The following is an 18450-nucleotide window of genomic DNA, read 5'->3' as shown; positions in this document are numbered from 1 at the left end:
AGACGGCATACCAGGTGAGGTATGCGCGTGTGCGAGGTGAGGTGCCCCTCAGTCTGACAACCGCCCTGTAGCATTGATCATTCATCTGTCATCAGGAAGTGCTTTGAGGGGCGAGTCTGCTCCTTTTAATTTTTGTCTAGCATTTGTCATAAAGACTTGTCAGTGCGTGCCCAGTCCGATTCTTTTGTTCTGTGCAACCGACAATAAAATAGCTGAAGTGTGTTGTTAGCCCATGAGCACACATCACATACATTTCTTTCCATCTGCTGAAGATAACAAAAAAATCCATTGGAGATTAGAGGAAAAAAACACACTCCTACTGCGCATGTCTGATCACAGCAAACTGCCATGTATTTATTTATTTTATTAATTAAATGTAGTCCTTAATCCCTTCACATCGGGGGATGGAATGTAAACACAGACATCTGAGTGCATTGGTCTGTATAGCTTCAGTCTGAAACAAGGTGATTCTTGTCAGTTCGAACAATGGTAGCCTGTTCCCTCCTGCGGTGACAGCCAGGGCACCACTTCAGCACTCACTTCACATCCTTTAGGCGTTTCTGCTGTGACAGCTGGTGGCTGTTGGTCGGTGGGTCGTCGGTTATCTACCAGGGGTCACAGCTTGACCTTCCCGGCTAGGGAGCTGGAGGGGTAGAGGGCGGAGAAGCGACCCAATGCCCAGACGGGGAAAACGTTCCTGTAGGAGGTGTAGCTGATGGCACAGCTCTTGTTGAACACACCGGAGATGTTCTCCTAGGGAGGGGGGAGAGAGAGAGAGAGCGAGAGAGAGTGAGAGTGAGAGTGAGAGTGAGAGTAAGAGTAATACGGTACTCAACTGTTACAATTGCAGATTAACATTGATTCTATGTGGTCACTAATGATAAATTTGGTATTTACTATTTATGTAAAGAGTGCCTACGAGAAGACAGAGACGGGCGCATACCTGTGGCCAATCTCCATTGGGAAGCTGCCTGTCAATCAACAGCTTAACTCCTCTCTCAATGGACTGTCTGTCAGGGTGCCTAGTTAAAGGAGGTCAGCTGATGAGTTTCTAAGTAAACACAATCTCGTATATTTCTAAAAATACTAGATGGCATACTTCTTGAACATGAATAATGCGCACATGATCGATCTCATGCGAAATGCCTTGCAGCAAAAACAGCATAGCCTATGTAAAAAAGACGAGCATGTGTCTTTGTGTTTGTGAGAGTTTGCTTGTGTAAATATGTGATATATTAGTAAGTCAACATACGGAAAAAAGACAGACAACATTAATAGCATGTTCGCACTGATATTAATTGCTGAAAACCCAGATGTGGCAGCATTTAGATCATATCTGGGTAGAATAGGCATCACAGGTATGCTCTCTCACTCTACATCCCAGTGTAGCCCACATCGGCCGTAGTTTGCATACACCTCTCCAGAAAAAGTACCTGCACGTCAGAAAGGTATCTTAAATATTAAAAACCTAAATCCTAATTTTACGTCTTTAAATCCTCACATGAAAAACTTCAAAACATACATAAATCTTCAAATCTTAAATCTTCAAATCCTTAATCCTAAACATCCATAATAATTAAAACCCATTTTTGGGAGATTCTATTAGGGCCTGTATGACTACAAAACCTTTCTGATATAGGTTATCATAGAACAAACACAGATGTCACTCATCACACAAATTATGGTTCTGCTCCTTTATGTACCAGGGCCCAGATAGTAGACTTATCATCACTTGTCTACGAACCGTGCCTTGGTACATACCGTTGTACAACAGTTAGATGCGACCAGCTAATTTGATTGGACTGGACAAGAGGCGTTCTATGAGTGCTTATATATAACAGCACAGGGATTCTTTAACTATACATGTTTACTCCGATGTGCAGGTTTCTCATAACCGTTAATAAGCCTTCAATTAGGATCGTAAGCTGTTAACTTATTGGAATCACACATTCCACCAGAGACCATGGCGATGGGGGGAGTGTGAATCCACAAACTGCGCTTCAAGCGCTGCGCGGGCGGGGTCGGGGGGGTAAATGTGTTCAACTGTGTAACAGCACTTTCTCTTGTGGTCTGTTGCTTAAATTAGCACACCTGTAATTAGTGTTTAAAGGGACACCTGGGTTTGTCCTATGATGAAACACCTGTGAAAACAGTGTAGAATTGACAAGGGGACGGGGTCCTAAAGATTATTGTTTTGTGTGTGTGTGTGTGTGTTGTGTGTGTGTATATATATATATATATATATATATATATATATATATATATATATATATACTTATATACAGTGGTAAGAATAAGTGTATGCACCCATGCTAAAGTTGACTAAAAAGAGGAATAAAAAATCCAACCTTTTTGGCCACCAATTTTCTTTGGGAATGAATAATGTATCGTAAATAAATAAATGTTCTTCATTAAAATAAAGGGTGCATAAGTATAGGAACCCCTATGTTAAATACCCATAAAGGCAGGCAGATTTTCTCACATCAGCCTGTATGAAAAACCATTCCAATCTCTGGGTATGGTGAAGGCTATGTGATGATGTGGGGCTATTTTAATTCCAAAAGCCTAGGTGAATTTACCTGATGCCTAGTATCCTCGATCCATGAAATAAATGGCCTTTAAAAATAGAAATCTGCCTGCTTCTATGGGAATCTAACATAGGGGTTCCTATACTTATGCACCCTGTATTCTAATAAAGCACATTTATTTAGTTACGATATATTATTCATTCACAAAGAAAATTGGTGGCCTAACAGGTTGGAATTTTCCTCATTTGTTTAATTAAGGCATTAAGATCAATTTCCAAAAGATGATTTTTTAATCAACTTTAGCATGGGTGCATACCTACACATACATACATATAGAATAGAATAGAATAGAATAGAAAGCCTTTTATTGTCATTGCACGAGTGAAGTACAACGACATTTTTAGTAAGCTTTCCCAATTGGTGCATTCGAGAAAATAAATAATATATAAATAGAACAAGAACAACAGTATACCAAATAGAAATGTAAATAATGTAAAATAAATAATAAAGTAAAATAAAGTAAAGTACAATACAGCAGTGGGAGGTTAGGGGGGGGTCAGTCAGTCGGGGGTCAGTGCATGTGTGTGTTCAGGGTGGATACAGCTTTAGGGAAGAAGCTGTCTCTGAACCGTGAAGACCTGGTTCTGATGGACCTATAGCGCCTGCCAGAGGGCATCAGGTCAAACAGGTGAAAGCCAGGGTGGGAGCTGTCCTTTATGATTCTCTCCGCTCTGCTTAGGCAGCGGGAGATGTATATGTCCTTCAGGGAGGGGAGATATATATGCGTGTGTGTGTGTGTGCGCTAAGGGAGCCCTACCTGACAGCCATCAGTCCCAGCAGAGCCCAGCTGGTGTTGTGTATCTGGGAGTTGGCGCTCTGGACGTAGTACCGCTGCTCGCACGACTCAAAGTCCTCCCCCCACCCCCCGTCCTCCATCTGACGCCGCAACAGGAAGTCACAGCCCCTCCTCACCTCCCCACAGACCACCCTGGGGGGGTTGGAGAGAGAGAGAGAGAGAGAGAGAGAGAGAGAGAGAGAGAGAGAGAGAGAGAGAGAGAGAGAGAGAGAGAGAGAGAGAGAGAGAGAGAGAGAGAGAGAGAGAGAGAGAGAGAGAGAGAGAGAGAGAGAGAGAGAGAGAGAGAGAGAGAGAGAGAGAGAGAGAATGAAGGGAGGTAGGGGGAGTAAAAGCAATTATAAACTGAAATAGTTCCGATATATAAAACAAGTGTCTATGTTTGTTGAGGTAAGTTTTTGGTGTTACTTACTCGTCCTGGTAGACATGGCCCATACAGGCGAAGGCCTCCAATCCAAACCAGGCCCCATAGGTGAAGCACACCCCCCAAGACCTGGTGGAAAACACACATATTACCTGACCTTTCCAACTCTATTCAATGCTATGTGTTATGTTTTGTGTCATTTAGCAGACACTTTTATCCAAAGTGGGTTCCAATGAATACAGATATAGATAGGTTATTAAAGGCCCCATGACATGCCACCAGGTGTGAGTGTGATTAGCCTTACAAGACGTTCTGAAAATCTGCCCCTTATGAGATCACAAGCGGGCATGTCCACCTAGATGTGTGCTGGATAGATTAGTCTACCAGCCTACCCAGTGGACTGTAGCAACTGTTGCTCATCTATCGCCCACTTGTGATGTCATGGGCCCACTTGTGATGTCAAGGGGAAGATTTACAAAACGGCTTGTAACGGCTGATCACACTCACACCTGGTGGCATGTCATGGGACCTTTAAGGACTGGCAGGTACCTGCTCATTACTTACATGTAACGTTTTTATTATTTAATTATGAAAAATATCACCTGTTTAGAATAAAAGTGTTGGGCGAAAAGGCAGACAAAGACTGAACAGTGACGAGAAAGAGGAAGAAAATCAACATTGTTGACTACAGCTCCTGTATAATATATGATCAATAAACATTACAGATCAATAGACACTGATCAATAAATGTTGAACCCACCCTTCCCAGGAGCCGTCGCCTCTCTGCAGCCTCCTGCAGTATTCCAGTCCTCCCCTCAGAGTGGACCTGAAAAAGGACAGTCAAGCCATGAACACACATCAAGTGTGTGTGTGTGTGTGTGTGTGTGTGTGTGTGTGTGTGTGTGTGTGTGTGTGTGTGTGTGTGTGTGTGTGTGTGTGTGTGTGTGTGTGTGTGTGTGTGTGTGTGTGTGTGTGTGTGACTGTGGGTGTGTGTGGAGTTTTGCTGGCATGTGCGCTCGCGCCAGTGTGTATGTGAGTGTGTGTATGCACCTTATTTCCTGTGTACGGTGCTCAGGGTAGACCTTCTGGAAGTGTCTGAGAGCTTGCATGACAGCTGATGTGCATTCTACGTATGTATAGTCGATCATGATGTCACCTGAGAAGAGAGAAGTCATCAGGAAGGGAAACACCAAATAAGGGCAATTGGTAGGAAGGGCAGAAATATTTTGTCAGCATAGGGTTAAGCAACCTCTGTGTGCCCCACAATTGATCAAATCTCCCAAGTCCACTCTAGTCATCTTAAAATTTCAGGTTGGTGATTATGTTGATATGACATTTAAGTTTTTAAATGTTTTAAATTTCTCTTAATCTCTCTAACTGTGAAACAAACTCCCTCTTCATGTCAGGCTAGCCCTTTCAGTGCCCATCTTCAAATCCCTCCTAAAAACTCATTTCTATTCTCTCGTGTTATTTCCATAAATATTGTATTATTATCTTATTGTCCCTTTTTGTGCTTGCATTTGTTTGTTGTTATCTGTTTGTTTGTTTTATAACTAGATAGTTGAATTGTACAGCACTTAATCTCATTCAATGCTAAATTTATGTCTTCATGCATCTAGAATGCATTATACGAATATAATTTTATAATATTAACAAATTATATATTTTTATTATCATTAATACAATTGTCTACTAGAGAAGAGTTGCTCAGCAATGACCATAAGTGTCTCCAGTGTATTTTTCTCCATTGACTTTACAGGCCGACTTTAGACCCACCAAAAACCTCAGATGGGTTCAGCAGCTCCAGAAGTTTCCCTCCTCGTTTGGTCTCATAAGTTGCAAAACCTCCGTCTGAGTTCCTCATGCTGAGGAGCTAGGAGAGGAGAGAATAGTTCAATAAGAGTTCACCGGGAGAGGAGTAGACCGGTACAAGACCGGTAACCATAGCAACACCGGTAAACAAACCACGCAAAGCCCAATCCCTACGAGAGCTCCCCGCGCTACGGCCATCCGGAGGCGCACAGAGCTTTTGGCTGTGATATTATCTATAAAATTATATTATACTATTATATATTTAAGCAATAGATCACGCCAGGCTGTGGTATGTTCTCATTATACCACTGTTAAGGGGCGTTGTCCGGCCCCGACGCGCAGCGGAGGGCCGGCGACCCCCTTCACAGTGGTATAATGAGCACATGCCACTGACTGAAGTGATCTATTGCTTTTATACAACGGTGAGTGTTACGGCGAAACGAAAGTCATAGAAACACTACATTTAAAACGAAACCAAGAAAGTCAAAATAGCCGTTTTATTAAAGAATACAAAAAAGTAGTCCCTCCTGGCTTCCGCTATGCATCGACGGTCGCTATGCAACACACTTTAGCGTCCCTCCGAGAGAAGGCTCCGATAGAGCGGTTCGCCGGCAATTTATCCCATGGAGCAGTTCACTCGCCGTGTGCCTAAGCTTTCGTTAGTCTCTCCATCGCCTTGCTCACTCCCGGAGTAACAACATTTACACCCTCTCCCAGGGACGCTGGAAGTGGGGGGGCTGGGGGGGCTGCAGCCCCCCCTGGTGGCGAGAGGCTGAATGTGAAATGCAAAAACCCCCGTGGAAATAAATACATAAATATATCAGACTATTATTATACTATTGTCATTTTATTGACATAACTCAAACATATAGATATCACAAGCAGTACAAAAAAAATTAAACTCCCCCCCCCCCCACCCCCCCCGGTTATCGGAACGTTTCTCAGCCCCCCCAACTGTGAATTACTTCCAGCGTCCCTGCCCTCTCCATCATCCAACATATGTTTTACTTTGTAACAGTTTCTACTTCCAGGCGCGGAGTGATATGCAAACTTTCACAAAATGATCGGGCGTCATAGCAGTTATGTATACGCTCATTATACAACAAATGGGAACCAATCAGATCGCTGGATTTAGGTCCCCCGTTGTATAAAGAACGTTATAAGACGCTGTCACCGAGAATTGGCGCGCTGCCAGACGCTGTCACCGAGTGTGAAAGGAGAGTTGACGGAGAAGATGGCGGTTGATCTAGTTTCAAAGAGTACAAAGTTTGTACTCTGTAATACCTGTTTTGACACGATTGTATTACTCGGTGTGAAAATGTCCACACCGCGGCAACCATACATTGCGCCGAAGTGAAAAAGGAAACCGCAATAATGAAATAGCGGTAATATTTCCACATTAATTGATAAAATAACAGGGGATGGGAAGGGGGGATGGCTGTTTCAGAAGTGGGATGATTTTGCTCATTTTAATTCCAAAGGGGGATGCCATCCCCCCTCAACTCGAGTGCTGAATGTAACTGCTTGGATGCACTAAAAAATTCAGGGTCTAAATGTTGCTGTATTTTTAATGTGTTTTACTAACTTTGAGCTCAACTAAGTTTATCATTCATTGTCATTTTAAATCCCTGTGTGCAACATTTCAGTTGAGAAACTAAACGTTTCCTTAATCCTACAGTGATACTCTGATCTGAGCATCAATACTTTATGAACATAATAGATTGAATCTCAAATCTTTCCGATCCCCCCAGCTTTGCTCAATGCTCACCACGTTGACGGCCTGGTAGAGCCTCTTTGGGGGGACAGGGGGCTCGATGGAGGGGCACAGCTCGTGGAGCAGCATGAGGGACTTCAGGCCCTCCGCCGTGCAGTCAGCCACGATCCAGCCACAGTCCCGCGTGCTGAAGGGGAACCCGCCCTGTTGGGGGAGGAGAGGGAGGTGGGGGAGAGAAAAGGCCACGGTACACTGAAATGTCTGGAGCGTTAGCATGAGTCAATTGTGTTTGTTGCGTTTTTTTTTTGTTCTCATAGAGAGAAATAGAGAGATCGCTGAAATATGTTAACTTTCAAGAAGATGGAATTCTGCGTAATGGAACCTACGCTATCATTGATTTCGGAATGCTAACTCGGTCAAATGGAGTTCTTCTGAGAGCATGAGTTGATTGAAAAAGAAAACGGTGTGGTCCGTCTGACTAAAGACCAATTTACACCAGAGCCGTTTTAGACACGTTTTTTAATCGGCTGTCAGGCGTCCGACATCAGCTAGAGAAAGAAGTCCATTGTAACTAGTGCACTGATTTACAACGGCAGCGCTCTCGGCCCGTCTCACGGCCAACCAAAGCTTAATTTTACGCTTTACTTTTTTTTCAAGCGTTTCTGAAGCGTCTGTTATGGGGTCTCGGTTATGACAGGCAAATATAAAATCGCACATTCGCAATGAAAACGATCTCCGTCCACAATATCGTTTTCATATCGTTTACATAATATCGCATCGACGTTCCACACTGACATGATTTTGATATACAGTTGTTGTCATGGTTACGTGAATCCCACCATGCCTCTCTGTTTAGTTTACAGGCACGCGATCAGCTGATAGTTAAAGTTGATCAACTGGCTAATAATTTTCACTCACAAGCAAAAATATGGCTTAAACCAAAAGTGCTGGGGCGTTCTAGAATCTTGAAAACATAGTCAAATAAACTGCGGCGGTGTAAATTCATACGCCTACGTTACGCTCGCGTCTCTCTCCTGCCTGCGGTGTAAATTGATACGCCTGGCTAATTTACGCTCACGCCTCTCTCTCTCCTTTGGTGTAAATTCTGAGTAAGGGTACGTGGTAGGGGTGTGACGAGATCTCGTGCCACGAGATCTCGCGAGATTAAACTCAACGATATTACCCGTCGCGTTAAAAATCGGTCTCGCGAGATTTGTGATTTATCCAAACTTCTATTTGTCGCCTGTGGGGGCAGTAATGCGCCTTTGCTACATCTAGCCTGCCAGAACCTAAAGAAGGAGAAGGAAAAGTAGAGGAGGAGAAGGAGAAGAAGCAGGGGAAGCATCGAAAGCAGCCATAAGCTATGTTCGAAATCGTTCCCTATCACGGATATAGTGTACTATAGAGGGTGCTCGCCATTTTGTAGTGGTGTTCGAATTCTCAGTGGTTAATTTCATGCACTATATAGTGCACTTAAAATACCCAAAATGTGAGTGTACATACGATGTAGCCTACATGTTACTCCGGTATACCACAATGCAATGCGGTCGTGTTTTTCCGGAGGAGAAGAAGAGGCTGAATAACCGCGAAAACGAATACATTTAATCAAAGTACATTTTGGGTACTTTGATTTGGTTTTGCACATAATATTGTTTGCACTTGAAAAAAAGAGAATTATTTAATTTAATTTAACTTTTATACATTTTTGTTTTAGTTTCAATTTCATGCATGTACAGAGTTATAATAAAACATTTCAAAATGCATGCGCGACTTGGTTAAATAAAAGTCTGTTTGTCATATATTTTGTCATTGTAGTTTTCTTAAAATCTCGTCTCGTCTCGTTCTCGTGAACCCAATATCGTGTCTCGTCTCGTCTCGTGAGCTGAGTGTATCGTCACACCCCTAGTACGTGGATAATAACCGTATTTCACAGTGATTCACAGATGAGCTATGGACCATGTACGATTACAATCTATGTTGGAGATGCTAGCTCATCCCACACGTACCTGCATGCACAGACAGACAGGCAGTCCCTCTCTCAATAAACAGAGACGTAGTGAATAACTGTTGTGTATCTCTCTCTCTCTCTCTCTCTCTCTCTCTCTCTCTCTCTCTCTCTCTCTCTCTCTCTCTCTCTCTCTCTCTCTCTCTCTCTCTCTCTCTCTCTCTCTCTCTCTCTCTCTCTCTCTCTCTCTCTCTCTCTCTCTCTCTCACCTTGTTCATCTGTCTGTAGTACTTCTGGTATTCTGGAGGGTCCTCTGGGATCTATTGGAGGGAAACAACCGGTTTATATGCTGGAAGATCTGAAAAGGCTTATCAAAATTAGCTCATCAAATTTTCTCATCCTTTACAAATAAATAAATAAATAACATTGTCTCATCTTTACACTCATATTTAGTATGCATTGTTTCCTTCTGGAAATTGAGTTGCTGAGATTAGCCGACTATGAGTCGTTACTAGGATCACCACGTAGAGGTTCTCAGCTCGATCCCTGTAGCAATCCCTGTGTGATAATTCTAAAGGAAATTACACACACGAACGACGATGACGACGACTCATATTTAAAATGTTATTATTGTTTCAAAACTAGCTAGGATATCGTCATAGTCTTTTGGAAATGGTGATGACCAAATAATGACCACACTGTGGTATTACCTGTGTAAAGGTGAGGAACTGATGAGCTTGTTGAAGACATTTAGCCAGTTTAGGATTGTCCTGACCACCTGCCTGAAGGGCCCGATATAGAAAGAAAAGTAAAGAAAATGTGAATAATTTCCTTGAGCTTACACATACATCGTAATCAAATTTAATTTAAACAAGGAATTTGTATCCCAGGACTTTTTGTCGCACTTCAGGAAATACAAAGTGTCAGGAAACGACAATATAAACTTAAAGATACGTTTGTTTAAACAAACAGTTTAAACAGGGACTCCAAAAAACGAATTAAAAGGGAAAGGAAGATAGAAATGATTACAAAGTATGCAAAATAAAGGACGATGTGAAAGTTTAGATCAAATAAATGTATAAGATGGAAGATAACATTCACGCAGAACATTTAATTAAAAAAGGAGATATCAAGTTGATTTGATAGTGAATGTTCAACTTATAGCAGGAAGACGTCACCTCCAGGTAGGCCTGCACAGCGAAGCAGGTGTCCCACAGCTGGGATCCGTTGGTCCCCTGCGTCAGACAACACACACTTAACACAACTTAACTATGATAACATATGTGTTCATAGCTCTGTACGGTTGTAAGCTGTGACAGATTTCCAAACGCACCTGCATTTTCATGCCATCCAATCCTAGCCTAGAGATGGCCGCAAAAGAAGATCATGTTAGGTCATCCAGTTCTGTTTATATAGAGGTAAAAACATGTCTTACACTTTTTATACCATTGGATGTTTAATTAGACTTTTATAAATAAACATTTTGACAATCATAGCATGGTTAGCATCAGCGGGACCGAGTTCTGAGACTAGACTAAATGACTAAGACTAGAAGACTAGAGTCTATGAGGAGACTGGATGAACACCAGACTCTATGCAGGGGGGACTAGAGGAGGCGGGAGGGCTGACCAGAGGTAGTCTGGGATCCTGGACACATGCTCCTGGAAGGCGGGGGAGGAGGGTCCGTCCACGTGCCAGCGCACCAGCATGTTGATGGTCTTGGAGATCTGGGGACCGGAGACCAGCAAAGGGCTTCATGCTCGTGCAATCTATTTGCCACTTAGTCATTCAGTAGGTGATCCACCCCCTTACATGTACAGGTAGGGGTTAGAGCATCATTGGGGTTTGAACCCAGAACTTTTCATCTGGGTCCCAATGTGACTAAACGCCCTAACCATTTCACTATACTGCCTCCTACTGGTGGACAATCTAATGGATACCTTATGGATACTGCTTGGCAGAAGGCTATAAGTAGATTTCGTTTTCCTTTATTTCATTCAGTATTAATAAAGTATATATCGCTCTATCTATCGCTCTATCTATCTATCTATCTATCTATCTTGCAGTTGTGATTGTAGCTTAAGGTCATTTGACACCTCACAGTCAGTGTAACCAATTTCAGATTTAAAGTAGACACATTTTGTGACATTTAGTCAGAGTACATTGACGTAACGGCGGGGAGAGGAGAACAGGTGGAACCCCTCTGTCTCACCGGGCCGATGCTGATGGACTTGGTGAAGCGGTCGTCTGCTTGGATGTGTTCGTACAGCTCCTTCACGGCCTTGCCCCTCAGACCCGTGCTGTGGTGGGCTTCATACACGTTCATGAACACTGGGGAGACACGCCGGTTAGAACCACACACACACACACACCAGCAGCGGACCCAGACACGGGCCAGCGTTCTGGAGCTGAGACTAGAGGAGCTGTTACCTTAGCATAGACATACGTGGAGACATTAGCGTCCCTGCGTCCTGATGTGGGAGGATGTAGTGTTTCCTCATTTGCTTGCATCTGATAATTATTCATTGATTCATAGATTTTGTGTGGGCTTTTGTTCCTTTATGGACAAGAGAGTGAAGATAGACAGGAATGTTGGTGCAAAACGAGGGTGAATAGCAAAGAAGTGATAGGACCGCAGGATTCGAACCGGGGACCCTTTAAGCTGTGTTACTACTGCTGCATATGAGGGATGCAACAGAGGTCAGAGGTCAGAGGGGAGCTGCGTACTATAGGCAAAGTCGAGCAGGCGGCTGTGGGGCGTGTACATGTCACAGGCTGCTACGTTGTTCCTCTGGGCCGGCCAGCTGATGCTTTCATAGTCCTGGACGTACAGCTCCTGAGGACACAGAGACACAGAGAGAGTTCAACTTTAACCCAGAGGTTCATAACCCTAACCTGGGTTTAACCACTTATCCATTCTAATGCTAGGTTAAATCCTGCAGTGCTTCTTCAACAAAAAGGAAGGAACAAATAGAAAGATTTAAGTTTCCATTGTTCATTGATTAAGGACAAAATTATTTCCATAGAATTATATAATTAATAGCCAATGTATTGCTTTTCAATTCTAGGATAAGGTTTTTTAAAAACCTGCTAACTTTGCAGGTCTTATTTTCAATCTTTATCTTAACCCTGCTTATCATGTTTCATCATTCTTTTGAATATATTACTCAACACAGGTAGCCTTTGGTCATGTGGATTATTTGCAGAAAGTCAACTGATTGCATAAAGTAAGTAAAGGCATTAATTCCTTGAGTTTGGCGCCTCCTGTAGTTCGGTCATGGAAACTACCAGCACCCACCTGTCGGAGGCTGAGCACCAAAGGGTCCTCCTTGGCCGCCAGACGGACGGCGTAGCAGTAGCTCATGGGCAGGTAGACCTGCCGGCAGTGACACCACAGTGTGGAGGGGTGGGCCGGCATCCAAGTGGGGAACAGCCTGACACACACATGTAATATCCTCCATAAGCAATTTATTCTGGTGTATTTAAATTTTTAGGCCTATATTTGATTTGATTACTTTAGTTTTTTTTTACATTTATATGTTTAGCAAATACACTTTTGTTTCACTGTCAGTATTATGTAATGATATATATATATATATATATATATATATATATATATATATATAGATATATATATAGATATAGATATAGATATGCTTGTTTGTACTAATAGTCACAAAATATCATATGAACATTGATGTATAGGCTCAAATATTGCTGCTATTACACTCTTAATTATTTTCTTTTGCTTAATTTACACTGTTCGGTCCATTTTGGTACTAATAACTGAAAAGCCCTTATTTTATTATTCTATGCAATGACTCGACTAGAGAACTGGAGGAATAGGATTTGGTATAATAGGTTGTAGAACAGGGCTCAATGTAATTGGGTGCAGTCAGGGTTGAGTGGAATAGGTTGTTGAATAGGGTGTAGAACCTGGTGTAGCAGAATAGGGAATGGAGAATAGGGTGTAGAACCGGGTGTAGTAGAATAGGGAGTGGAGAATTGGGTGTAGAACCGGGTGTAGTATAATAGGGAGTAGAGAATAGGGTGTAGAACCGGGTGTAGTAGAATAGGGAGTAGAAGAAAAGGGTGTAGAACCGGATGTAGTAGAATAGAAAGTAGAAGAATAGGCTGTAAAACAGGGTTTAGTAGAATAGGGTGTAGAATGGGGATTAGTAGAATAGGGTCTATAACAGGGTTTAGTGGAATAGGGTGCAGAACAGGGTTTAGTGGAATAGAGTGTAGAACGGGGTTGAGTAGAATAGGGTCTATAACAGGGTTTAGTATAATAGGGTATATAACAGGGTTTAGTAGAATAGGGTCTATAACGGGGTTTAGTATAATAGGGTATATAACAGGGTTTAGTAGAATAGGGTGCAGAACAGGGTTTAGTGGAACAGAGTGTAGAACGGGGTTGAGTAGAATAGGGTCTATAACGGGGTTTAGTAGAATAGGGTCTATAACGGGGTTTAGTAGAATAGGGTCTATAACAGGGTTTAGTAGAATAGGGTGTAGAACAGGGTTTAGTAGAATAGGGTGTAAAGCAGGGTTTAGTAGAATAGGGTGTAGAACAGGGTTTAGTAAAGGGTGCAGCCAGAGTGTTTTCTTCATCAACTCACCACATCTCTGGCAGCAGAGTGTTCATGCCCTCCCAGCTGTAGACATTTAGGATGGCCAACCAGAACTTACCCCAGGAAGGAATCCCTGCAGCACCGCCTGTGTACAACACGGTAACACATACACAGGCAATGTAGTATGCTTTTTTATTTTGCTTTTATTTTTAAAGTTGAGCAGAATTGCTTAAAAAACAGATATGTTAGAAATATGTAGAAATAAAATTCAAGGGTTATCCTCTGACCTTTGCTGTGCAGGTTGTTCCGAGCCCTAACCATATCTGGGTCATCGGGCTGAACTCCCAGAATCCTCAGTGAAGTGTAGCTCAGAGCAGTGCCAAACACGGTCGACTTGTCTTCAATATGGCTACACAAGAAAACACAAGACAAAACATAAGCATATATTTTGTTATGAACATATAAAGAGCATTACGATCAGCTTCCAAGTATAACATTACGTTTTATTTAAACCTCTTCCCCCGTTATAAATAAAAACATTTCAATGCTCAATTTACCTAAATGTCTTAAAGGTGCCATGACATGCTATTTTATGGATGCTTTAATATAGGTATTAGTGGGCCACTAACACAGTATTCAAAGACGTCCCCGACTTCAACTTTCCTTTTCAAAATAATAATCATAGCTTCATAGAGCTTGTATATACCTCCCTCAATCTTTCTAAATAAGGAACACATGAAATGAAATGAATCTGCTTATTACAGGTTTCAACTTTTCAACATCCAACATGGTCAGGTAATGCAACTTGATTGCTATGCCTGACCACGCGTGTGTCGTTCCAGGTACATGGTGTAGAGATGGAGGAACACATACAGGCCCCAGCCTCCGTCAGGGAGCTGCACCGAGCGGAGGTACCGCACCATCTCCTTCCTCCAGGCCTCGGCCAGCGGGATCTGAGCCACGTGGCAGGTGATCAGCAGACCTGCAGCACACACGCACACATGGGCAATGAAACACACACGCACACTCAATCAGGCAATGACATACACACACACATACACACACAAACAAACGCACACACACACACACACACACAGTCACACAGGCATGCAAGCAACGACACACACACACACACGCACACACACATAACAGGCAACGACACACACACACACACACACACACAAACAGACAAACACACACACACACACACACACTCAAACACAAAAGGCAATGACACACACACACACACACACACACACACACACACACACACACACACACACACACACACACACACACACACACACACACACACACACAGATCACCCTCACTCATATAACATCACTCATCATGCTACCCCTGCAGAACAGTGAAGACCCCCGGGTTCGCGTGTTATACCTGGCAGCAGGAAGAGGGGCCCCCCATAGTCCCCGGCCCAGTGGCCGTCCTCCGCCTGCAGCAGGCTGTAGAAGCCCATCCCCTTCAGGGCCGCGTCCACCGCCGTGTGGACCGCCGGCGACGCCCTCACAAACCCACTCTGTTGGCACGGCAACAAACAGCTCTCAAGTTTACGGTTTTCTGGATTTTCAACAGCATTTTGTGGAGCCAATGTAGTGCTGCAACGATTGGAGAGATTTGGTTGCTGTTTTTAGTTCTGGTTTTATCGCTGATTTAGGCGCCAATCCAGAAATTCCAACCAAGTCTCTCAAACGGCCAATCAACATGTTGTGATCGACTGTGTTGAAAGTCTATAGCATAATTAAAAGTGAGCAGCTTACACCCTCTGCAGCCTGGAGAAGATAATTGGTTAACCCTGGTTATTTAACAATCGAGACCTATGATGAACTATAATCCAGACCTCCTTTATAAGCGGCTGAACTATAGTGGTCTGAAAGCAGGATTGGACTGTTCCAGAGATAAAGAAACACTACTTTAAAAGTCTGATTGTTCTGAGGCATCAATCCATATTTGAGATGTTGGATCTAACATCCATTACTTAGCTTGTAAAACTTTGTTTAACTACTTGCATGAGATAAGTGGATGATTTAAAGAAGAGACATTAGGGGTTTATAACTGTGTTCGTAGTATTGAACGGGAATCTGGGGTTGTGGCTATGTTTGGAAAAGATACCTGAAGTATATTTTGCTCTTTCCTCTTTGACTCATGTCTCATGTCTGACTAAAAGGTCCTCAGCCAGTTGGAGAGACATCCACGTGTCACCCAAAATCAGGACTAAATCATGTTCTTGGGAAACCTTGACCGTTAAACATGAAACATAGCGATCAAAAGGAGGAGAATGAACCAAGCAAACAAGGTCATGTTGTTCTTGTATACAACTGCTAAACCACCACTGCGGCCAGTTGGTTATACAGATATCAGCCAGGATCCTGTGGTCGGTGAAGCCTGTTATATGCTTTGGCTGCAGGTAGCTGTTTGTTTTGTTACTCATCTTGTTGTTTTTAGGGGGTACTCGGTGGTGACGTTTGGGTGTTCTAGCGTTATACTTAAGCAATAGATCACGCCAGGCTGTGGTATGTGCTCATTATACCACTGTTAAGGGGCGTTGTCCGGCCCCGACGCGCAGCGGAGGGCCGGCGACCCCCTTCACAGTGGTATGATGAGCACATGCCACTGACTGAAGTGATCTATTGTTTTTCTACAACGGTTACTGTTATGGCGAAACGAAAGTCATAGACACACTACATTTAAAAAGAAACCAAGAAAGTCAAAGTAGCCGTTTTATTAAAGACTACCAAAAAGTAGTCCCTCCTGGCTGCCTTCAAAATGCATGACGGTCGCTATGCAACACACTTTAGCGTCCCTCCGAGAGAACGGTTGTAACGGTTTCCACTTCAAGGCGCGGAGTGATACTTTCACAAAATGATCGGGCGTCATAGAGTGGCGAAGTCACGCCCCTTCCGGTAGGGCTCATGGGACCTATGAGATCGAAAAATATGAATGGGTGTCAATGGAGAGAAAATAATTATTTTCTGGTCCCGGTCTTTATATGCCCTGGATTACACATATGTTGTTTGTGGATTTAAAGGATAATTTTTCATGCAAAGAGTTCAACCGTTTATTGTGCAATTGTTCAGATAAAGGCTGTAGAGAAAACACAACGAGAAAGACTACACGGCTCGTATGTGACGTCACGCTCCCTGCGACTGGCGTGGAGAAGACCGACAATCTTCCCATCGGCATAACTGAAACTCTGCACGTGCCCCGACTTATAATGGTTTTCACCTCTTTCGATGCTTTTATCCTCCCCTTGGAAAAAGCGGTGAAGTGGGGCAGAGAGATCGCCATCTCTGTGCCGAGTTCCAAGGGCGGGTGTGGTGACGTATATCATATGCGTCGAGAGCAGCGAAGAGCTGTAGTTCACAAAGCGGCCTCACATAAAACCTAAAATTATCAAACTTCTTCACGAACATTTTTAGTTTTCTTTGCATGAAAAATTATCATTTAAATCCACAAACAACATATGTGTAATCCAGGGCATATAAAGACTGGGACCAGAAAATAATTATTTTCTCTCCATTGACACCCATTCATATTTTTCGATCTCATAGGTCCCATGAGCCCTACCGGAAGAGGCGTGACTTCGCCACTCTATAGCAGTTATGTATACGCTTATTATACAACAGTTAGGAACCAATCAGATCGCTGGATTTAGGCCCCCCGTTGTATAAAGGTCAACAGTGCATTTGGAACAGTTACAAGTAAGCCCTCATGTAATTTCCATCTCAGAAACTGACCTGCAACTTGTTATTTTTTATTTCTTATATTATTGTTGTTGGGGGTCACTCAACGATTAGATAAGACTATATTCCAGTTCACTTTATTAAACTGTTTTTACATATTTAACCTTAACTCTCGATATGACATCACGACGAGCTACCACCTTGATATAAAATTAGATAATTGACAGAAGAAAGTTTACCGTGTCCAGGCCGAGAGAGTGTGCCTCTAACATGGTCTGTTCTCTGTCCGGGGTCTGGTGGTCTTCCACATAGCGCCAGGTCTGCCTCCCCTCCACGTTGGCCAGTCTCCAGCGGCTCAGGTCGGTCGCTGCCTCCGTCTTGTAGGGCCCCCCTCGCCGCCGCAGATGCCTGGCATAGGAGAAGGATGGGGGCACAGGCAGTGAACCGGGTTTTTGGTGATGTGAGTGGTCAGTGAGTAGAAAGTTCATGTCTTTCAGTACCTAGAAGAGCTCTATTTAATCATAATCATACAATAAACACTTGTACTACCCAAGTTGCAATTCTATTTAAAAGAGCGTATTTTGGGTAGCATCGCAAAGATTCATTTTCAGCAACATGAACAGCACGCAAAAGTAGGATAACATCTCGTGCAGCCAATTCCTTAATAGCCCTACTTTGAGTCTTTTGTCAACTTTTTATGGCAGAGACGTAAGAACGTTCAAACACTAACGTATACAACAGTTTGATTAAACGAAAAACAAAACAATACTTACGTCCCTTCAGTCATGTTGTGAGCAGTAGGATTTTGAATAGATACCCTGTCAGACGAATAGGTTTCTAGTTTACCACCTGGTTGAGTCGGCCCCCACGATAGAACTGAATGCGTAATGTAGTTTTTTTTGGAGAGTAAATCATTGCATGGACATTATTTAGGACTACGTTTCCCTCTTCGCAATGC

General features: G+C 43.0%; 1 protein-coding gene across 2 annotated transcripts; it reads right to left on the bottom strand.

The window, feature by feature from the left end:
• Positions 1-328: 328 nt before the first annotated feature.
• lss (lanosterol synthase (2,3-oxidosqualene-lanosterol cyclase)) lies at positions 329-18425 on the bottom strand. 2 transcript variants are annotated; one of them, XM_060040619.1, is made up of 22 exons: positions 18266-18425; positions 17732-17900; positions 15190-15328; positions 14664-14772; positions 14078-14199; positions 13839-13935; positions 12515-12650; positions 11944-12052; positions 11429-11547; positions 10846-10943; positions 10550-10577; positions 10395-10451; positions 9927-9998; positions 9486-9536; positions 7326-7475; positions 5522-5618; positions 4796-4901; positions 4506-4571; positions 3794-3874; positions 3346-3516; positions 944-1022; positions 329-753 (listed from the first exon to the last, which is right to left on the bottom strand). In XM_060040619.1, exons 1-22 carry the CDS (start codon positions 18277-18279, stop codon positions 616-618), a joined length of 2208 nt encoding a protein of 735 aa, XP_059896602.1. In that variant the 5' UTR covers positions 18280-18425; the 3' UTR covers positions 329-615. The 2 variants fall into 2 exon arrangements, 1 of the variants encoding a protein (XP_059896602.1); XR_009523495.1 differs by lacking the exons at positions 329-753; positions 944-1022; positions 3346-3516 and having other exon boundaries at positions 3858-3874; positions 4348-4571.
• Between the last annotated feature and the right edge of the window lie 25 nt (positions 18426-18450).

The sequence above is a fragment of the Gadus macrocephalus genome, chromosome 20, assembly GCF_031168955.1.
Source record: "Gadus macrocephalus chromosome 20, ASM3116895v1".
Taxonomy (NCBI): Eukaryota; Metazoa; Chordata; class Actinopteri; order Gadiformes; family Gadidae; genus Gadus; species Gadus macrocephalus.
This window is presented reverse-complemented; position numbering and strand designations above follow the sequence as displayed.

Coding starts and splice junctions, on each gene's coding strand:
- lss (XM_060040619.1), bottom strand. Junction 12,651..13,838: donor ACTCTGCTGCCAGAGATGTG/GTGAGTTGATGA, acceptor TGTGTGTGTCAG/GCTGTTCCCCACTTGGATGC. Junction 4,902..5,521: donor GAACCCATCTGAGGTTTTTG/GTGGGTCTAAAG, acceptor CTCTCTTCTCAG/GTGACATCATGATCGACTAT.